General features: G+C 40.6%; 1 protein-coding gene across 1 annotated transcript in view; it reads right to left on the bottom strand.

The window, feature by feature from the left end:
- Positions 1 to 20,208, bottom strand: part of CDH17 (cadherin 17) — a 73,030-nt gene extending 52,822 nt beyond the window's left edge. Inside the window, exons 1-2 of the mRNA XM_064588124.1 lie at positions 19,662 to 20,208; positions 1,095 to 1,165 (exon numbers count right to left, since the gene is read on the bottom strand). Of these exons, the coding sequence (XP_064444194.1) occupies positions 1,095 to 1,142 (48 nt within the window). The 5' untranslated portion in view covers positions 1,143 to 1,165; positions 19,662 to 20,208. The remainder of the gene's footprint in view (positions 1 to 1,094; positions 1,166 to 19,661) is intronic.
- Between the last annotated feature and the right edge of the window lie 2,675 nt (positions 20,209 to 22,883).

The following is a 22,883-nucleotide window of genomic DNA, read 5'->3' as shown; positions in this document are numbered from 1 at the left end:
GGTCTGACTTCACTACCAGCCTGTGATAATAGAGATGGCAAAGGGCATTTGAAGGATGAGAAGAGGAGAGAAGCCAAGAGGAGATGTTTGACCTAGTCCTTACGCAGTCTTGGTGACAAGTTTTGAGCCCCGGGTCTGTGCAGAGGCACCTTGCTCACAAAATTTGAACTGTAGCTTCCCCTCCTCCCCCAAGAAGAAGGCTCTGGTTAGGTTTACAAGTTTGGCTCTATTTCATTCTGTAAATATTCGGGACTGTGAGGGTTCTAGAGGGCTCTCAGGAACTCAGAATTTGATGTTATTTTGGGGTCCCAGAAGAAAGGAACCAAGATCTGAGGTGTGAAGATCTAGTAACGTCCTTCTAAGGAAGAAGCAAATGCTTCCCCATAATCTTGCTTCATAATACAACAGATTGTTGGGTCAGTATATGATCTTTTATGAGCCTAATGAATAAAACAACATTGGCACCCCACTATCTACCCAAGATCGAGGGCTGGGTCTCTCCAGGTTCCATCCAGCTCCAACTTGTAGAAGCCTGTCAATTGAGAGGGTTGGCTTAACAAATGGCTAAAGACAACTCTGACCAGAAAACTCCAAACCACATATGGGAAGAAAAGCACAGAGCAGAGCAGGGTTGAAAATAGAGAAAATGCTTTTCTTAATATTTCGGTGGTAATTTTTCACGGTCAAAGTAAAAAAAAAAAAAAAGTCAAGATTAAGGGACATAAACTAATATACACACATATACCTAGACTATAGATACATATATACTGTATACAAAGACCAATATAGGCTTCAGTATACTTTTCTTTCCAGATTTCCTGAGCTATACATGAAGGTCTAAATATGAATAGACAGATTTGTTTTAAACCTTGTCCATTAAGTGGTACTGGCTTTTAAGAGCTGAGAAAAAGTACTTCCCTGGTTGCAGGATAGACATATGACTTGTAGCCATTTCACTGGGCAAACTACGGGTCCTTTGTAAACAATTTAATTTTGATAGACCTTTTTTAAGTCATGATAATCATTGTTTCCCTGGTATGAGGTAGAAAATGTCAGAAAATATTCTAGTAAATAAAGAAAGAATATCCTCTTACCAAATACAGTATAAGGAGACACAAGCAATGCAGTTGGGCTTGCATCATTGCCGTTTTCTATATTGAAACTCCTGTGAATAAACCAGAGAATAAAAGTGATTAGTTACCAGTCTGTTAAAATCATGTCTTTCCAGCCAGAAAGGATCATTGGACAATATCCAGTTATAAGCCTAGTAGAATGGGATCATTAAAGGCCAGCTTCTTCTCTTTAGGGAACAACCCAGTCTTCCAGAAGCTTCATGATACCTCATCCAGAGGAACACACAAGTCAACATCTCAAAAGAAGCTCATGGTAATTCTATTTCTTTACCTGCTTCGCTTTATTATAATCGTCTCCACTTATAGGTCTTAAATGATAGAAAAGAAGTATAGTTTTCACTTTTATTATATGCATGGGAAAGATATGTTTGGGCAAATGCCAGGATAACTAGATATTAACATTTTAATGGTTCTGATTCAAAGCGGCAAATACATGAGATTCCTCAAACAGAAAGAACTCAAGAATGTTCACAGTCCTTCATTCAAAGACCTCACCAGCCAAACTCTGATCTTCTAAACATTGTTGTTAACTAGGCAATATGCCTAAGGAAAAGGTATACTTTTTATTACTCCAAAAGCAACCAAATAAGAATACAAACTCTGTTCTTATTCTCTTCTGTTCAGTATTATTTTTCCTTTCTTTCTTGTGGCTTCACATTTTTTAGAAATTATAACTTTCACCCTGAGACACATCATGACTAACTGATTTTAAGATCTGATATAAATTTTCCACATGGCCTGTAAGGCAAGGCTGTTGCCTGTCATAATACTGGACTGCCAACCAAAAGATCAACAAAATGAAAAATGCACTCATTTCACTAAAATTCCAATCGCTTCATTATCTCTAGGGACTAAGGGTGATCCTGGTTTACCGTTTCATCTTTTTCTTTCTTTCTTTTCCTTTTTTTCCCTTTTTCTACATTGCATTTATCTCACTAATATACTCAGCATGAAAAAATGGTTACTGAAATTCGAACCACTCTAAAAATGTAGTCCCTGAAATTTTTTAATTCCTTACATTGGATAGCTTATATTTGAACTTTAAAAAGGTAAAAGCACTATCCCATTTTAGCCTCACAAATGCTACAAATGCCCTGGGAGATAAAGATCGAAATAAGCATTTATTAAGTATCATCTAGGAGGTAGATTTGGGGAGGGGCTTTTACCAACAGCATAACAGTGGTGTAGACAATGGATTCTGAGTCCGAAAGCCTGGACCAGAAACCCAGCTCTACCTTTCACTAGCTGTGCTGCCATGGGTATTACCACTTAATTTCCCTGCGCCAGTTTCCTCAAACAGAAAATACAACACAATTGCTCAATAATAAACATGTGAGTTTCTCACGGACAGGATGAGTTGAGAAACGTTATACTAATTTTATATAGGAGGACACGGAGATTCAAAGTTAAGCAATTCGCCTAGTACGTAGGTAGGAAGGGACATTGCCATGCTTCCAGCCAGATCTGTCAGAGCCCAAAGACCCAAACCTCTTTTAACTCTTTCTACGGTACCGTAGGTAGTGAGGGAGCTGCTGAGATACGGATGTAGGCCCAGAGAAACAGAGATATGAAAAATGTATATATTGTTTCTACATGCTAAATCCGGGAAGCAACCTTTCCCAAGGTTCTATAGCTATTTGAAGGAAGAGCTAGGATTAAAACCCTTCAGGACAGTCAGAGTCATAAACTCGGTGAATGTTTAAAAGTTAGCTTTTGCAACAGAATTAATTTGGTCGTTGTGTATAAACATCATTTTAGAATTGGCTCATTATCCTAAACACAAGACATTTTTCTACAGCTTTCAACTGCTTATGTGGTGTGGAGACCCATGGAAATAAATAACAATGGCCAGCTCTAGCATATTGCAATATCAAATAGGTAAATGAATAAATTATTAAGTCTAACTCGGTTTTTGTTTTTTTTAATCTAGCGAAATGCACATGATCAGCTTGTAAGAGGAGAAATACAGACGATAATGGCGCATTTGGGGATCATTCTCCTCAAGCTCTTCAGCATTCAAGAGTTTTCAAGTACTGGTCCCCAACTTACTCTTCCAGCCTTATCTCCCACTCCCTTCCCACACTCAGTAACTCTGTCTACCCGGACGGACTCTGTACCCTGAGCCTTCCTGCCTCCACTCTTTGGCACTTGCTGCCCACCCCACCCAGCATGAGGCCAGCTGGAATAAATGGACAGTCAATATTTGCATCAGGAAGTTGGAGGGAGGTTGTTCTTCCTCACCTCTACATGTACTACAGGTCATACCTTACCTTCTAGGTCCAAATTGTTCATTGATTTTAAAAGCACTGAATTACTATAAAAAGCTTCTCTCATATGACAGATCCTGTGCTAAGAAGTGGGATAACCAAATAAGGGGTAGAGAGTCTGCCTTCATGGAGTTAGAACCCAAATCCTACTTCCTTCATGAAATCTTTCCTAATTTCCAGCCAGAAGTGTCTTCCTCTCAAAGCCCCTCCTGACTGCATTTTTTTAAATCATTTATTTATATATCTGTGTTATTGCCTGTACTAGAAAACAAAATCCTTCAAGGCAGAGGCCTTATTTTTAAAAGTTTTTTGAGCCTCTCACAGTTTGTCAGGCGATGCTTTGCATATATTAATCCCTCAACAGATGTTTGTTAAATTCTAAAACATTTTAATTATCTAACAGTGATATCCTATGAATTTGTCCAATCTATAAGAGCTTTCGGAATAAACATAATATGTTCAAGGAAACTAATTTGAGATTTAAAGATTTGTTTTGATGCAAAGTAATAAATTTTTATTGTCGATGAAAAGGGTCTCTTCTCTTTTAAATACACTAACAGATTTCTGCTCAGTAAATAGGTTAAAAACTGGCTGATACATATCATCTCTTCTTAAACTGATTTTTTAGTGCTTTTAATCTCCCAAAGACATATACATTGAATGATAGAAAAACAAATAAAAATAAGATAAATGACTTATTTTAGTCAGATGCTCAGACAGGCCACCATCTGGGATGTTTTAAGGAATCTGAAAAGTGAAAGTAGCAATGCACTTATCCTTTATTTTGTCATTTACACTTAGTCTTATCCCTCACAGAGAGGTTTCCAGTGGGAAGTAGAAGTAATTGCTTTTTCCACCGCCATGCCTAGGGTTCCATGACTCATTTGTAGACTGATGTACCCCACGGTGCAGCTGTTGGGAGCACGGACCCTGGAGTTCGACCAGCTGGCTCCTCCACCGACTTGTGTCTACTCAACCACAAAGCAAGGATGATCAGAGTATTTACCTGTGAGATTTATGAGGTTCAATGAGTTCATATTTTGAACAGTTTGTTAAATAAAAATTCATCCAGCCACCCCCATGTGCTTCGTCTGAACTTTGAACATTGTCCTACAGGACGTCTCCTTTCATAGTCCCTGGCTTTCGGTGGCCCAGATAACGAGACTGCTCAAGAAGCAGCCTTCCCAGCAACGTCCTCACGACCAAGTGAAGCAGTGAGGCAAAGCCTTTATACCCGTGCGTCCAGGCAAACCGCGCTACTGCAGGGATTATGCCAGAAGGGGACTGTAGCCTCTCAAACAAGTCTTGCTTCTATTTCCTTTTTGCATGGACATAATTCCACTAATGACTCTCACATCCTGGATCATACTATTGCTGGAGGGAAAGCATAGTTTATAACTGAAACTGCCTAAAAGCACCAAGCCACACACACTTGATAGATTTCCTCATGAGCACTACTTGGAAAAGGATTGGAGCACATTTCTAGATAATTCAGTGACATTCTATCTGAACTACCTGAAAAGGTTGAATACAACCATGTGCTTGGAATGTGTGCTATTTGTTGGGGTTTCCCTCAGGCACAAGGACTAAATTCAGACAGTTTCTATGGCAACTATCTGAGAGGCCAAGCACATCCTTAGCAACACAGGTCAAAGGTTTTTTGGGGGGGGGGGATTTTTGAAAAGCCACCACCACTTGCTTTTAACCATGAACCACTGACAAATACAGAATCAGGGCTGCTGGCCTTGTTGCTTCAGGCTGATTCACCACAGCCCACAAAACACACATCCCCCCACACCCTGCATCTGTGTCCAGCTGGAACAACAATGCAAAGGCAGCTAACACTTACTGAAAACAATTTGTCACGCACCTGCTAAGACTTCTATATGCATTACCTTATTGATTTCTCATAAGAACCCTATGAAGCAGGTATTATGAAAATCTACGTCTTAGCAAAATTCAAAAGATGAGGGTCAAAGAAGTCGAGAGACTTGCCCAAGATCACACTGCCTGGCTCATTCTATACTTATGCTCTTATTCATAAACATAATAAGACATCTAGTATCACTTCATCCATTACACATCATCCCAAAAATTCAAAAAAGTTTTTCTTTTTTCTTTTTCTTTTTTTGAAAGAGAGAGACAAAGATAATGGGAGTAGGGGAGGGGCAGAGAGAGAGGGAGAGAATCTCAAGCAGACTCCACGTTCATGGCAGAGCCCGACACGGTGCTCAATTTCACGACCCTGAGATCATGACCTAAGCAAAACTTAAGAGCGGGATGTTTAACCAACCGAGCTACCCAGGGGCCCCATTTTTTTATTTTATTTATTTATTTATTTATTTGAGAGAGCACGAGCAGTGGGGCAGAGGGAGAGGGACAAGCTGACTCCCCACTGAGGAGGGGAAATTTGAATACAGAGACACACAGGGAGGGAAGACAATGTGGACACATGGGACAAGATGGCCATCTACAAGCAGAATGGAGGGGCCCCAAACAGACCCTTATGGCCTTCTGAAGGAACCAACCCCACGGACACCTTGACTTTGGATGTCCAGCCTCTAGAACTATGAGACAATACATTTCTGTTGTTCAAGCAACCCCATCTGTGGTGCTTTGTTATGCCAGCCCATCAATTTAAATACCCCAAGGAACACTGGTTTTGACTGAGAAAGACACCGCCATTCCAGAATAGAGGTGGCCTCCAACAAGGCTATGTTCAGTTATTACACATGCCATGCCCACAGCATCTCAGGGGTCCACTCGAAGCTTGATTAATTCTCCTGCTGGGTTCCATTTCCTCCAAGAGGCATTTTTAGACACTCTTGTCATTTCCCCATTTATCTGAGTAAGGACATGTAATTTCTAGGTCCCAGGTCTCCAAACCTTCAATAACTCAACACACAAGCATCGATTTCTCCCCCTTGCAAAAAGCTCAGTGATAGGCAAACCTTAAATAGAGTTAGTCATCTCTCATCCTTTAAAAAAAAAAAAGGCATTAAGGTCTTTGAATTCAAATATTTTCCCTGCTCAAAGGTTGAACTATGCATTTCCAAAGAACAAAGAAAGTGCAGGAGGAGAGGACTAGAAAATTTGTTTTCAAATATCATAGGTGATGTGGGCAGGAAAGGATGTGACTAGAATTCATAATACCGCCAGGACCAAACAGCGCTACATACCCTGTGTGCCCTTTATCATGCCTCTGCACTGTATATTACTAAGAGCAGCATAAATTACAAAGCAAGGCCAGATATGAATAAAGATCAGATTAAAAGCCTGCTCGCACCATTGCTCAGCAAGTAATGTTCAGATCAATCATGCCCATCTTTTTGGTCTCACTCGCAAATCTCTGGGACCACATTTCTTCAGGTTTAGAAAAATCACAGGAAGATCTGACCGATTTGCAATCTTGACAAATTAGGGACCCAATTAAAGTGGCCAGTAATAAGCTAGAAATAAACAGGCAGGCATAAAAGCAAGGCTGTTGCCTTGTATTTCAGACTGATTTAGGAGGAAGGAAGGAAGACAAGGAGGGATGGATGTCCCCCACCCCAACACACAAATATAAGCACTCTGGGGGCGCCTGGGTGGCTCAGTTGGTTAAGCGACTGCCTTCGGCTCAGGTCATGATCCTGGAGTCCCGGGATCGAGTCCCACATCGGGCTCCCTGCTCGGCAGGGAGTCTGCTTCTCCCTCTGACCCTCCCCTCTCTCATGCTCGCTCTCATTCCCTCTCTCTCAAATAAATAAATAAAAAATCTTTAAAAAAAAAAACAAATATAAGCACTCTGGTCTCTCACTAAGCTTTTGTAATGTAGATATGCCGATCTTTCAGTATATGCAAATCTGGATTTACACACATACAAAACTGAGGGTGATTATTTGTTTTTATCGATCGGTTCATGGTCAGATGAATGGGCTCATGAGAGATACATGCCCCCCCCCACAGGACTTAAAAAGTTTTAAGTCTATACGATCAATTTAAATACAAATTACTACCATAATTATTCTTATTAAAGAAAGAATGAGCTCTAAGGAATATTTTGAGACCTGTGTTTAAGCTTATTCCTGGCTAGCCTTCATTCCGCCCAACACTCCCCAGAAGTGAGTAAAGGAAGGGGGAGCTCCCCTCAGAGCCACACACAATGCCCAGCCCTGAATGAAAGGCGGGGGCGGGGGGAGGTGACAGGGAAGGGAGGCCTCCTCATGAAGCAGGTGGCTATCTAGCCAGGGTGCTTCCCTGACGTCTGGAGCAGGCAGGCAGCAAGGACGTCAGCGCTGAATGCCCTGTGGTATCCAGGTTTACACCTCAGAAACCCCAGGAGGAAGGGAGGGAAGAGTTTGCTTTTGTTCATATCTGTCAGAACATCATAAGGGCCTTCCCTGGCCTAAAGAGGAGCATAGGAGTCACTATTTCTCATAAAAGATGGCTTAATTATTTTTGACAAAGTGTTTCCTCATGTATTATACAACAGTTATCTGTGTCTTATAAAGCATACAGATCAGCATTTTGTCAAGATAATAAAATCACACATTCTGTCCTTAGAAATTCAGTATGAGGTAAATCTGAATTAGATTTCATCCCATTGGGTTTAGACACAGAGATTAAAACAAAACAAAACAAAAATCCCCCAAATACTTGCTGTAATACTAGCTCATTTATAAAGTAGCCTGGAGGCAAGGATTCTCATGACAAAAATGTACAGTTATGCAGTGTGGCAGGTTCACTTCTAATCCCTGTAGTAAGATCATAATTGACAATTGTGGTGGGCAAGTGAGTCAAAGAAAAATTAATTTAATTCTGTCTTCATAAAGAATACCATGCCACTATGATATCTCACTCATGAGTTAGTTTTCTTTAGTTGAAAAAAAAAATTTTTTTTTTTAATTAGCTAGTATTTTATGAGCATTTACTAAGTTAAGCACTCTGGACAACTTATTTCATTTAAATATCACAACAGTCGTGTAAGGTAGGTCCTGTCGTCATCCTACAGGGAAGGAAATGGAGCTCAGAGAGGTTGAGGACAGGGTGCCTATTTGACTGCAGAGACCATGCACAGAACCCTCCCTGTGAGGAAGAGGTGTTCATCCTTAGTTTAAACATTCTTTTTTTTTTTTTTTAAGATTTTATTTATTTATTTGACAGAAAGAGACACAGCGAGAGAGGGAACACAAGCAGGGGGAGTGGGAGAGAGAGAGAAGTAGGCTTCCCGCGGAGCAGGGAGCCCGATGCAGGGCTCGATCCCAGGACCCTGGGATCATGACCTGAGCCGAAGGCAGACGCTTAACGACTGAGCCACCCAGGTGCCCCTAGTTTAAACATTCTTAAAGAGCACAAATCTACCATTTTGACTTCTCTGTCTCTTCCGCAAGAACACAAGTCTTAATGTTTGAAGATAATTAAAATATGGTAAGAAATTATTGATTCAGACTATCAGAGAAGAGAGAATTCAGTCTGTTAGTCTTCCAGAATCTTTTAAGAGAAATTGAGTTTTCTTTGTGCCATATACACAATAAGCAGGTATAGCTTGGGCTGTTATATATGTTTAAGTGAAAAATCAACTTTTTAGAATATGTCAACCACCAAGTAAATATGTTTTTATTACACTGATATTTAATGTACCTCCGTAAACATTTCTGTTTGTTCTCCCAAGTAACAGATAGACAGATATTCCTGTAACAAACTAAGCTACTTTTCTCTTGTTGAATCAATGAGTAGACCACAGAATGAGTCCCAATCTAGGTTCGAGACCAGGGATTTCTGAATGAATCCAATTTTATGCCAACAATTAAATCTCTTTATGCCTATCCATGTAAACTAAGACCCATAAAAGCACTTGTTTGCTGGCCTTTGGAGAGACGGGCCTGATGATTCATGCTCAGCTTTCCTTCTCAGAGTCATCTCTCTTAATGTGGAAGAAAAGTGGGGGCACATTCTCCTTTCCAGAGAGTTCTTTTGACAACTGAATAGGAAGTTGAGTTTCTGCCACCATATATTTTGCTTTTTATAAAAAAAGGGAGGGGGGCGGTGCCTGGATGGCTCAGTTAGTTGAGCGTCCCACTCTTGATTTGGGTTCATTTATAAATGTCATGATTTCAGGGTGCTGGAATTGGTCGGACTCCATGCTCAGCAGGGAGTCTGCTTGAAGATTCCCAACTCTCCCTCTGCCCCTCTTCCCATTCTCATGCTCTCTGTCTCTCTAAAGTAAATGAATAAAATTTTTAAGAAGAGGAGGAGGAGGAAGAAGAAGAAGGGAGGAGGCACAGGAAATGCAAACTTCACCTGGAACAACAATGACTTTTCCCAGGGGTCATCTAGGCAAGTTTCAAAGGATGCCACACCCACCCCTCACCAGAAGACTTATCCAGTTGTCCCTTAAACAACTCAAGGGTTAGGGGCACTAAAGCCCTGTGCAGTCAAAAATCTGCATAAAACTTCTGACTCTCCGAAACCTTAACAACTAATAGCCAGCCTGCTGTTGACAGGCAGTCCTACTAATAACATAACCAGTCAATTAACACATATTTTCTATGTTATATGTATTATATATTGTATTCTTACAACAAAGTAAGCTGGAGAAAAGAAAATCTCCATCTCCCTCATGACCCTGAGATCATGACCTGAGCTGAAATCAAGAGTCTGACACTTAACCAACTGAGCCACCCAGTTACCCCTAACACTCGAACTTTCTAAAGGAGAGAGCTAACATTCATTGAACATCTACCACATGGCAAGCAATATTCCGAACTTTTTACAAGCGTGTCTAATTTAGTCTCACAACTACTTGGTTAGGCAAGTATCTCCATTTTATAGATGAGAAAATTAAGGTTCAGGGAGCTTAAGCAATCTGCTCAGTGCTCGCTGGCTGGCAAATGATGAAACTGGCCTAACCCATCTGCCCAACCCTGAAGACTCATAAACTCTACACCCTGCAATCTGCAATAAACCCTCACTCAGCAAAAGACACTTCCTTTCCTGGTGAGAGCTGAATATTGTCCATTTTCCTTGTCACCTAAATGTGCTTTCTTTTTCTTTTAAACTATTTTTCACTTGCTAAGTTTTTAAAGAAAAATAAAAACAAGAAAATGTCAGAGGCTGCACTGCCTTCCTAATCTCCTCCTGAGCATCCCCCATCACAGAGAGCATCTGTTCCCAAAAAGTCACCCATAATAAAGAAAAAACCAAGACCAAGGCAGAGACTGGACCTTTGAAGACACAATAAACTGTACACAACTTGACATCTCAAAATGATCACTTGTTAGCAAATGGTACATCCACCAACAAGCTGGAAAGAAGCATCAAAAGCTGACCAACACACACAGCAAGTCTTGCTCTCTCAATTGGGAAGGCAGGTCTGTCTCTCAGTTTTTTTTGTTTTTTTTTTAAAGATTTTATTTATTTATTTGAGACAGAGAGAATGAGAGACAGAGAGCATGAGAGGGAGGAGGGTCAGAGGGAGAAGCAGACTCCCTGCTGAGCAGGGAGCCCGATGCGGGACTCGATCCCGGGACTCCAGGATCATGACCTGAGCCAAAGGCAGTCGCTTAACCAACTGAGCCACCCAGGTGCCCCTGTCTCTCAGTTTTCAAGTCTTATATTCAATACTTTTAAGAAAGGGTTTCTTTTCTCCTATGCATTTCCCCTCCCCCACTGTGTCCCAGACAGTCCTAACAATCCTAAATTGAATCTCATTCTCTGAGAAATAGATAGAATGTTCATTTGTGGAAGACCACATCTGAGAGATGACACTTTGTAAGAATGAGATTCCAACTGTGATTTTTAGAATACAGAGCCCCAGAGCATCTTAGGACTAGGCACTTTTATATTTTAATCACAAAGAGTGGATATAACACTCATTTAAACAACCCCAACTCCATCATTCCTTTATTTCCACTGTCAACCTTGATCCAACCAAAGTCACTTCGTTAAATAAATTTATAGAATGGGGAGTCTAGTGAAAAGAAACCAAAAAGAAACTATGCTCCATAAGCAAATCTTATCACACTGAGAATAAACTTCCCTCCCCTTCCCAGCCACATAGCACCCTTCAAGGAATAAATTTGTCCAGCAACTTCTTAAGTACTCCCCCTCCACCATCTATTTTGTCATTCTTGAAGAAGTACATTATCAACATAGTTAAGACATGTCAACCCTTACCTTTCCGTAAGTAAATAACAAAATGGTTGTTAAAAGTTATTTTCTTCCATTCAGCTGTTGAGACTCTTGCTGGGGCCTGAGAATCTCCCGGGAGAACACTCCCTTTGCACTGCTCTGCTTCCCCAGCCTCTCCCTTCACCTTCAGTCAAACATTAACCATCAACTGGTTTTATTGATTCTCAGGAGCCATCAGATGTCATAAAAGGTATCATTATAATCACTACAGAAAAGAAGTGGGTTTGTACCAAAAGAAGCTAATTCACACCCAATACATCTCCAAGCAGGTGTCTGAACTTTTGAATGCAGAGAAGTAAATTAGAGGACAAAAGGAAGTTATAGTGGGAAAACGTTCTATGTATTCACCTGCCTCTAGAGTTTTAGCTCCATGACATCAAGACAGTTTGTCCATATTTTGTACACCTGACATTTAGCATAGTGTCTGCATAGAAGACACAATTAACAAATATTTGTAAATTCCATCTCAAACACAGAGCGCAGGGCACGAGGTCTGAGCAATGACGCAGTTCACTGATAACGACTGGAGAGACGTAAGAAATAACTCAGAAGGTGTAGCCAAAGATGCAAACTGGGGGTGCCTGCTTCTGAAGTTCAAGGGTCCTCTTCAAAGTCTGCATGAAACAACCAGTTGTCACCTTCCCCCCAAACACACACAAGTCCTTCACAATTCTGAGAATAGATTTACCTATAAAGCAAGTTACTTACACTCAAAATGAGGTTTCCAATTAAACAAAGCCAATAGCCCCAGATTTCTGAAGTCAAGGTGTCCTTGAGACTGATTTCTGATTCCCATCTCTCAGTCACTCTGGAAATCCACACTGGAGAATCAATGTCACTTTTGTGTCAAATGTGTCACACTTCATCCTGTTTCTGTTGACCTTCTGATATTCATTTCTGGGCTCCTCCTGAGCTGTGTTGTGCTTTCCATTTGTCTCTAGGTGTGCATCTAGCATAGTGAAAGAACAAGAGCACAACCCACTGTCTAGATGGACTTCTTCCTTCTCAGATCCCTTAAGAAGCCCAGGATTGCTCTAAGCCTCATTTATCTTGAGAACCTTGAAAGTGAAACCATCTCATCATACGCCAGTGGTTTAGCATGCTCAGTGGATCAGCAGGGCTAGGAAAAGTCCTTTTCCTTTGTCTGACAGCCAACATAACTGTTTAAGGAAATGAGGTCAGTGAGGCTAAGCAATTCTCAAATTCACAACACCTCTGCCCTCCCATTAGTTAAATAAAAGGACCTTGTTCTGTAAAATCAAATAGCTTCCCTTGTATGTTTCACTTCCTGAAATCAATGACAAGACTCTCACCTGCGGCATTGTTCTAAAAGGAGTTTGCTTCTTTACAAACTTTTAAATAATGTATGTAAAAAAGAACTTTTAAATCTATAAAGTGTTTTTTTAAAGATTTGTTTATTTGAAAGAGAGAAAGAGAGCACACAGGCACACATGAGCAGGGGCGGCGGGGTGGGAGTGGGGGGGTAGCAGCAGACTCCCTGCTGAGCAGGGAGCACAATGGGGGTGGGGGCTTGATCCCAGGACGCTGGGATCATGACCTGAGTCGAAAGCAGATGCTTAACCAACTGAGCCACCCAGGCGTCCCTCTATAAAGTGTTTTTTTAAAGTATATACACATATGTATCACTTTTAGTCATCCTTTCTCAGCAGTAATATACTACTATGGTCATGACATATTGGTTTATTAGTTTAAAAATATGTTTTCTCATTTAATCTTTACAACATGTTCACAAAATAGATTCCATCTTATAGAGAGAAAACAAAAGTTTTACCTTTTGCCCAAGTCACAGAGCCTGTGATTAGAGAATTAAGACTCCAACCCTAGTCTGTCTGATTCAAAGTCCAACCTATTCACCACAACCATAGAATCTGCGAAATTATTGTCCTTCTAGTTCCATGTGAGTAATAAGGAAATCCATGGGAAGAAAGGCTCCTGTATGACACCTTTCCTGATGGAGGACAGCCAAGGTCCTAAATTGGGCTTCCCTATACATTTTATGCTACTTCTATCCTCTAGCTTCCAAGTCAGAGAAGCAGGTTGATTAAACTCTAAAAGGCCAAAACCACCCATCAGAAAAATCAACAGGTGATCGCATCTCTAAATTATAAAGGCTTTTCCTGTGCTCTCCAGGATAATGGTTTAGCATGGTCTGAGAGCTGTGTGTTTCATCATTATAAATTATATATATTTATAATTTATAAAATTGCCTGGATTTCATCATTCCATATGTTCTGCCCTGTGTTTCAGGATGAACACCACCGCATCTTAGGAATTCATTTTCATGCAAAAATGAAACATTGCTAGTTCAATAGTTTAATACTGACTCAGTAATAATGGGAATAAAGAAAATTTAATTGGTAAATTACTGATTCCCTTTATCAAAGCAAAGGAGATATAAATGATTTATATGACAGAAACAAATGAAGTATTGAAAAGATTTGGGAAGATACTTCTAACTAACAGATTCATGGTGTTTAAAACATTTTAGCACTTTTGTCTAATGTTTTAGCCATTCCTTGGACATTAGCCCTAGAAAATGCATCAGTAATGTTGCAATTTATCAACAATGCGAGTTAGCAAGAAATAAAGTTAGGATTGCCTCCCAGATAAAAACTCCATGAAAATTTGGAATTATTCTTAAAATTCTAAGTATGTTACATTTCTAATATTTTTACTCTTGACAACTCAAAGTAAATGAAATCTATGAATGCTAAGTTTTTCCATCTTTCATGAACTTGCATTTTAACATCTACTTTGTGTGTTACATAGCATGTATTTTGAGAGCATTTTATCACGAGTTTATCAACATACAAGCCTCACCGAAGAGAAGTGTACAAAAATATTTTTTAATTACTTATTTAATATCTGTCTTGCTCTTGTTAATGATGGCACAAACTTTGTCTTCCGTGAGCACTCAGTAAATACTTTTTAGAATCGAACTCATTTCAGTCGCTTAATTCAATAATTCCAAATAGTCAGGACTACATGGAGGCTCCACCAACGCTCACAGGAACCCAAACAAGTAAAGGATTTCGCACCCTCTCACCAATATTTTACACCTTTTGTTTCAAATTCATTTAGTGAAACGAGGAGAAATTAATTTTCTGCTAGTGAATGTTTTAGGCAGAAGCAAGATTTTCCCTGGTTACTTTCACTGGCCAGAACAGTGTCCATTTTCTGATAAATTTAAGCAACACAGCTCTCTTTTATGTAGCTCCGATCCTTGTCTCTGGGTTTGTTTGAGTGCGGGCTTTTGTGTTGTTGCTGTTGTTTACAGTGCCGGTGGAGGGGGGCAATTTTCCAAAGCAGAACACTTTCAGGAACTATTAAATGATTTAAGACTCAGCTCAGATAAATCACTAATTCCAAGTAGGAAACACTAAACCAAAAATCATGCTGTTGAAAAACTTAGCTGACAGCCACCTGTGCTCCTCCTAAAAATATTCAAAAAAGACAGTTTGAGGCTAACAAAGGTTGGTGCATTTCCCCTCACTACTTAGACAGATGTGGACCCAGTTTGCGGTTGTTTCTTTCAAGAATACTTTAACTCCATCTGTAGCTGGTTGCTCCAGGCAACGGCCCAGTAGAAGAGGTCCTTAATCTGGCTCTAGTTACCGTGTTGTGAAACTGCTGACGAATCCTATAAATGGAACGGTTAGTAAATATCCCCATCATCAGCCGTACAGTGGACAAATGTCTTATAGAGCTTTCTAAACCTGGAGAGTTTATGAAAACTGGGCCTTACACCATGAGATCCTAGTTCGGTAGGTATAGGATGCATCCCAGGAATGAACATTTTTTAAAGCACTCTGGAATTCTGATGCAAGGGATCACAAGAACCCTTGTGTGAGAAACACAAGCTTAGGGATCCTGTGCTTTATCTGTTAGTAAATATTCTTTAGCAAAGCCCACACTTGAAATTAATTTTCCCCCATTATTTAGGATCCATTTCTGCAGGATCTGTCTCAGACAACAATGCCGTTGGTTTGATACGTACCTGCAGATCGGATCCAGCAGATCCAAATATGCACATCTTCCCTCAGACACTTTTTCTTGATCTATGGAACTTTTTGTTTGACCTCAGATTTTCTTTAAATTCCAAGAAATTACAATAATCTTGTCGGTTTTCTGAGACCTAGCTCTATCTCCCTTATCAGATTTCACCAATGTGAGTCTTTGCACATATCCAGTTCACCCTTCAGACTGTAGCAGCTGGCTTCCATCTCCTCTACCCCACTCTATCCCACCTCTATCGCCATTCTCTGTTTGGTGGGTCTCTCCTTAGACACCAAAATGTTGGGACTGCCTCTGAAAATTTTGTCCTTAGGAAGTATTTCCTGGGGGTGGGGAGAGTAGTCTTTTTTACGGTAATCAAACAACTGGATATCCACATGCAAAAGAGTGAAGTTGGACCCCTACCTCACACCAAGTCAGAAAGACTAACTCAAACTAGATCAAAACACTAAATGTAAGAGCTAAAACTATAAAAGTCTTAGAAGGAAACAGTGGTAAATCTTCATGACCTTGGGTTTGTCAATGGTTTCTTCAAATAACAATAGAAATAAACAAATTGAACTTACTGAAAATTAAGAATTTTTGCTTCAAAGAACAGTATTAAGAAAGTGAAAAGAACTCACAGAATGGGAGAATATATAACAAATCTCTTATTTAAGAAGGAATTGTATCTAGAACATGCTAAAAAGATCTTTAAAAAAAAAAAAAAGATTTTATTTATTTATTTGACAGAGAGAGCACAAGCAGGGGGAGCTGCAGGCAGAGAGAGAGGGAGAAGCCAGCTACCTGCCAAGCAAGGAGCCCAGTGCGGGGCTTGACCCCAGGATGCTGGGATCATGACCTGAGCTGAAGGCAGACACTTAACAACTGAGCCACCCAGGCGCCCCAAGAATATGCTAAAAAAAAAAATCTTACAATAAAAACCCAATCAACCATCAACAGATGAAGAGATAAAGAAGATGTGGTATATATATATATATATATATATATATATATATATATATATATATACACACAATGGAATATTATGCAGCCATCAAAAAAAAATGAAATCTTCCCATTTGCAATGATGTGGATGGAACAAGAGGGTATTATGCTAAGCAAAATAAGTCAATCAGAGAAAGACATGTATCATATAATCTCACTGATACGAGGAATTCTTAATCTCAGGAAACAAACTGAGGGTTGCTGGAGTGGTGGGGGTGGGAGGGATGGGGTGGCTGAAGGATGGACATTGGGGAGGATATGTGCTATGGTGAGTGCTGTGAATTGTGTAAGACTGATGAATCACAGACCTGTACCTCTGGAACAAATAATACATTATGTGTTTAAAAAAAAAAAAAAGATAGTAGGAAAGGAAAAATGAAGGGGGGTGGAATCGGAGGGGGAGACGAACCATGAGAGACTATGGACTCTGAGAAACAAACTGAGGGTTCTAGAGGGGAGGGGGATGGGGGGATGGGTTAGCCTGGTGATGGGTATTAAAGAGGGCACGTATTGAATGGAGCAATGGGTATTATATGCAAACAATGAATCATGGAACACTACATCAAAAACTAATGATGTAATGTATGGTGATTAACATAACATAATAAAATAAAATTTAAAAGAAACAATCAAAATGGACAAAGGATTGGAACAGATATTTTTTTAAAAAGGTATACAAATAGCCAACATGCACATGAATTGAGGCTCCACATCACTCTGCATCAGCAAAATGGAAATCAAAACCACAGTAAGAAACTACTTCACACCCGTTAGGATAGCTATAATAACAAAGGCAGACGATAACAAGTATTGGAAAGGAAACAGAGAAGTCAGAATCCTCATACACTTCTGGGGGGGAATGTAAAATGGTACAGCAACTTTGGGAAATAATAATGAACGTTTCCTCAAAAACTTAAACATAATGTTACCATATGACCCAGCAATTTCACCCCTAGGTATCTATCCAAGAGAGATGAAAACGTATGTCCACACAAAATCTGGTACATGAATGTTCACAGCAGCATTTTTCATAATAGCCAAAAGTGAAAATAACCCAAATGTCCATCAACTGATGACTGGTTCAAAAAAATGTGGTTCATCCAGACAATAGAATATTATTCATCCACAAAAAGGAATGAAGTAGTGATATGGGCTACAACATGGATCACCATTAAAAACATAATGGTAGGTAAAAGAAGCCAAACCTATGAGGCCAAATACTGTGTGAATCTATTCATATGAAATGTCCAGAAGAGGCAAATTCATAGAGGTAGAAAGTACATTAATGGTTGCCTGGGACCAGGGGTCAGGGCATGAGGTTGGAGGGTTATAACTAAAGGATTTGGGGTTTCTTTTACTGGGGATAAAAATGTTCTAAAATTCTTTCCAGCGATGGCTTCACAACTCTGTGGATATACTAAAAACTATTGAATTCTATGCTTTAAATGTGAACTTTATATGAACTTTATCTCAATAAATATGTTACCAAAAAAGGGAAGTATTCCCTGCAACCAATCCCACCCTGATAGGAATAATCAAGACATGGACTAAACATTTTCTGTCACCTCAATCCAGTCCCTTAGAAACAGATCATTTGGGTTCTACTATTGCAGATACTTTGGGATATTTAAATAAAATTTTATTTTCATTTAAATATATCTGTTTTACTTATTATTTTATCCCCCTCTTATCTCCCCCACAGGGCCCTTGGGTCGGTCTCCTAGTGTTTCGGCTCAGCCAGTTCAACACTGGATAAACATCCGACCTCACCACTGCCTTTCTACTAAGCTAGTAACTCCAGAGATGAAGAGGAGAAAATTCTCCCTTCTTTGGTCTTCCCGCTCAGGATGACATTAAGCCTAGTCTCACTAACAACTCAGGAGAATTGCTGGAAAAAAACCCTATTATCTTAGGCCTGAAATTTTCCAGTTGCTATATGAGAAAATACAGGAACTGAAGTCTCACATCTGTGAATCACTGAATGCCCCTGTGGAGAGCCGGGCGGACAGGAGTTGCCCACCGTGCAGAGGAAGGGCATGGAGGGGAGGAGGGAAGGATGGAATCTACTGGAGAGTCTCCGGCCTCATCAGCAAGTGCTCAGGGTGCCAGATCGCCCTTCTAGCAAAGCATGGAGTAGGCCCAGCAGAGCATCCTAAATGGCTGGAGCCTGCTTATCCACCTGCCCCTGGTTGAAATCTGAATGGCTTGACCACTCCGGACGGGCTTTTCTACTCCTAGATCTCCCCAGTGCGGCTCCCTAAGCATGAGAAACAGGGAGAATTGCCTGGAACCAGGACTACAGCCAAGCAGATTTACGAGACGTAGCTGTACCTTCCGTAAGTGGCCACTTTATGCAAAAGAAAACCAGGAACAGTTAACAACACAGGGCTTGACATAAAGTCAACCAAAACCCATCATTCTTTTTTTTAATCTCCCAAAAGAGTTTTCTGAATACAAATAATAAATTTTAGGGCGCCTGGGTGGCTCAGTCAGTTAAGTGTCCGACTCTTGATTTTGGCTCAGATCATGATCTCAGGGTCCTGGGATGGAGCCCTGCATCAGGCCTTGCACTCAGTGTGGAGTCTGTTTGTCCTCCTCCCTCTGCCCCTCCCTCCAGTCTCTTTCTCTGTCTCTCTCTCAAAGGCGATTTTTTTAAAAAGAAAAAATAATCATAAATTTTTAGTGCAGGGGTTCTCACACCTAGCTGCAGAGAACCGCAGGGATTCTGATCGGTGGGTCTTTGGCGAGAGCTACCAGCAATCATTCTGGAAGTCGTCCTTGGTGCCAGGGCCCAGCTGAGGTGAAGCCCCACCGGCCTGACGTTTGCATGCCAGGCCCTGTTCTAAGTGCTCCCTCTCTCTATTAGCTTGCTTAATCTTCACAACAACCCTGAAGTGGCTATTATTATTACTTTACAAATAAAAAGATTGAGGAACAAAGAAGGTAAAAATAGATTCTCCACGGTCTGAATCCAGGTAAGAATAGAAGAAAAAATCCAAGCACTTAACAGCTACCCTCGGCTGCCGGTTCCCGCCTGCAGACCACGTCTCTGCACAGCTCTACTTACCCACAAGGTACAGCACTCAGACAGGTTCAAGTTCACCAAGCAGCCAGATCAGCTCACAAATCCACAGCCAAAATAGCAGCCCTTGCACCCCGATACAGTTCCCACCAGCTGTCCATCCCTTGCCACCTTTCCTGAGAGTTACTTCACCGGGAATCCTGTCCCAGCTGAGCAACCTGCCCAGGGGCCATTCCCATTAAGAGTAACACCGACCACTGTATCCCATAGAGCGTTTTCCACCTGAATCTTCTCCCTGCTGATGGCCTCTCAGGGTTCCTCCTGACCTCCCTTGTCGTGGAGCGCTAGTATCCCCTGGCTGACTCGGATTCAGTCGCTCTCTGTCAACTGCTCTGCAGAAAGGTCCCGCTCTCCCAGAACTAATCAGGAAGTGGTTAGCTTTTACTGTAGCTCAGCTCAGACAAGCCAGGCCTAGTGACCAGTATTGCTCAGAGTCATACTTAACGCCAGGCCCACCTTGCCCCCAGCAATAACTGAATTATCCCTGATTCAGTGGGCTTTCTAAAATGTACCCTCCCTTCAGTGACTGAATATTCACGTGGCTCCCAATTCAACAATGCTGACTTGTGGACCTTCGTTCTGGAATCTAACATGAGTCTACAGGGACTATGGGCTCTGAAAATTAATTTTCTTCTACTTTGGAATACAAAGCTCTTTGGTTCTTTTCCTTTTTTGGTCATGAAGCAAAGGAATGTGGGGAGAATTCCCGGAGACCCGTCCTGGGGTCACAGTGCCAGTGGCACATTTCCCAAGCCTGACACAGACAGTGAGAACTTACTTCTCCTCATCTTTATCCAGCTCCATGATAAATTAGTGTACCATTCTTTAAGGCAGAGTGCTCAAGACCACAGACTTTGGAAACTGGCAATTTGGGATCTGAATCCCAATTCTAATGCTATTCTTTGACTTCTGTATGTATCACCAGAATGAATTTGGAAATCTTAGACTAGACCCTTGATACCACACCCCCCACTCTGTGCTCATCACTGCAATGGCCCAATCAAGGGAGTAAAATGCTAAGGTGCACTAGGGGTCTTTGTAGAGAGCTCCAAACTGTCTAAAAATGGTATCACGATATTTAACTGTATATTGAAGGTGGAAAGAGGAGTTTCTCAATGTTTTCCATTAATTACTTTTCTAAGGAGGTTTTCAACTCTACTCCACCTGCCGTAAGTATCTGCTCCTCCCAACCACACTTAGACCAGAAACTAAGAGCAATTAGCCCATCTGTAACAAACCTAAGTAACTAGGAGGCTAGTCACCATGTCTCGTGGTAATAGAGGCTGCTAGACAACTAAAATTAAAATCTGGTGTCTTTACCACACCAAACCAAATACAAAGGAAGTCACAGAAAGTTAAGTTCAAATCTTCGTATAAGTTTCTATTTTAACAGCTAATCTACAAAAAAAAAAAAAGGCTAAACTATAGCAAACATCAGTGAGAAAGCTGGAGATGAATCATTAGACATCAGATTGGACACGATTTGGACATAGCATTTCTCACCAAATGACTTCTGGAAATATGGCAGGAACTTGGTTTCTATCGGTAGCTGATTGGATAGTTACCCTGACTCGATGGCCCTGGAGCAACATCTTCATCTTTTGTGGAGCCTACAATTCTCCCCTTGAGGAACTTTGCACAATTTTCCCATGTAACCCATCTGATTAGTTCACAAGTTATTTGCCACCTGTTCATCTACTGAATTTAAATATGTTCATCTATTGGATTTAAGGATGAGTCCCGATTTTTGTTTAACTATTTACTCTGAGAAATAAACAGTTACTTTGATTATCTCTATATAGAGAATTATCCATTCTCTATATATGTCCAGGCATCGGACAAAGTGCTTGGCTTATGTTATTCTAATGTGCACAAGTCTGAAAAATAGATCACAGTCTCCAAGCCCTATCTACAACCAAGGAAATGGAAGCTCAGAAGAGTCAAATATCTTGTTCCAGGGCACATAGCTAGGTAGATGACCCAGCCAGGATTTGAACTTGGATGTGGTAACTCAAGATCTTTGCCACTGCATACTCTGCTCCTGATTTATAGGGACGTCCTAGTCACAGCTTCTACTCTGGACACCATGAACACTCCCTTTCTCTTATCACTTGGCCTCGAAGTAGCTTTACTGCCATTAACCGGAAGAGGCCTTAGTATACAATCAACTCTGTTTTATAACAGTCTAAAAAGCAGCTCTGGGAAATTTATGCCAAAACTAGAATTGTTGCTTTTGGCAAACTCTCTGATGTTTAAGTAGGCAATGTTAAACCAGTCCTATTTATTCATATGTTGCTATATTCTGTCCAGGACATATTTATATAAGTTCACAGAGTACTCTGTCCAAATTCAGAGCTCTCCATTTCAGAAGCCTCCTGGGCTCACTAAGATCCTCCTGAGGTGGTAGCAACTGGTGTTCACTTCCTTTAGAGTTTTCCAAGCTTAAGTCATGTCTGCCATGCTGTGCAGAGAAGAACTCTAGGATCACAGGGAAAAGTTTCTCTTATAGACGTCTTTCAATAAATAAATGAAGTGAGAATGATAGAATTCAAATATCACCATTTTGCCAACCCTACTGAAATAATAAGTATAGGCAAATCACAATTAACTGGTCACTATATGCCTCCTGGTAGATCAGTCTACGCAGGATTCATGTTGAAAAAAAAAATGTACTTGAATCAGATCAAACCTCCAACTTTAGAGTGTAGATCCAACAATGTAAGATCTCTTTGCATTGATTGTATAGAAGATGCAGAAACATTCTCTATAAAGACCTTTTTTACATCCACCATTGATAAAAGCAAAGGATATGGCATTAAAATGTAACTTAATAAAGGCTTTTCTGCAGAGGTTTAAATTAATGAAATCCATCTAGGATCATCTTTCTGCTAGGATCATCTTTCTGCAATTAATTTGATTCACAGATGGATGCAGAAGGCCCACAGGAGTATCTGTAGTCTATAGTCAGATACCAAACGCTTCATCCTGGCTGTGTGTGTGTGACATGAATTTTCTCATTTTAACATTTTGTAATAGAAAATTTCAAACATAAACAGAAGTAGAGAGAATAATGTAATGAACCCCATGTACCACCACCCAGCTTCAGCAATGATCAGCACATGTCCAATCTTGTTTCTTCTATGCCTCCCTTGAACCACATGATCCCCCACCCCAGAGCATCCAAACTGGCTTCTTAGAAAAAGAAAA

The sequence above is a fragment of the Mirounga angustirostris genome, unplaced genomic scaffold (assembly GCF_029215605.1).
Source record: "Mirounga angustirostris isolate CCGP_5_RB_7025 unplaced genomic scaffold, mMirAng1.0.hap1 SCAF_4, whole genome shotgun sequence".
Lineage (NCBI taxonomy): Eukaryota > Metazoa > Chordata > Mammalia > Carnivora > Phocidae > Mirounga > Mirounga angustirostris.
Note: the sequence above shows the minus strand (reverse complement) of the source record. Positions and strands in the feature narration are given on the sequence as shown.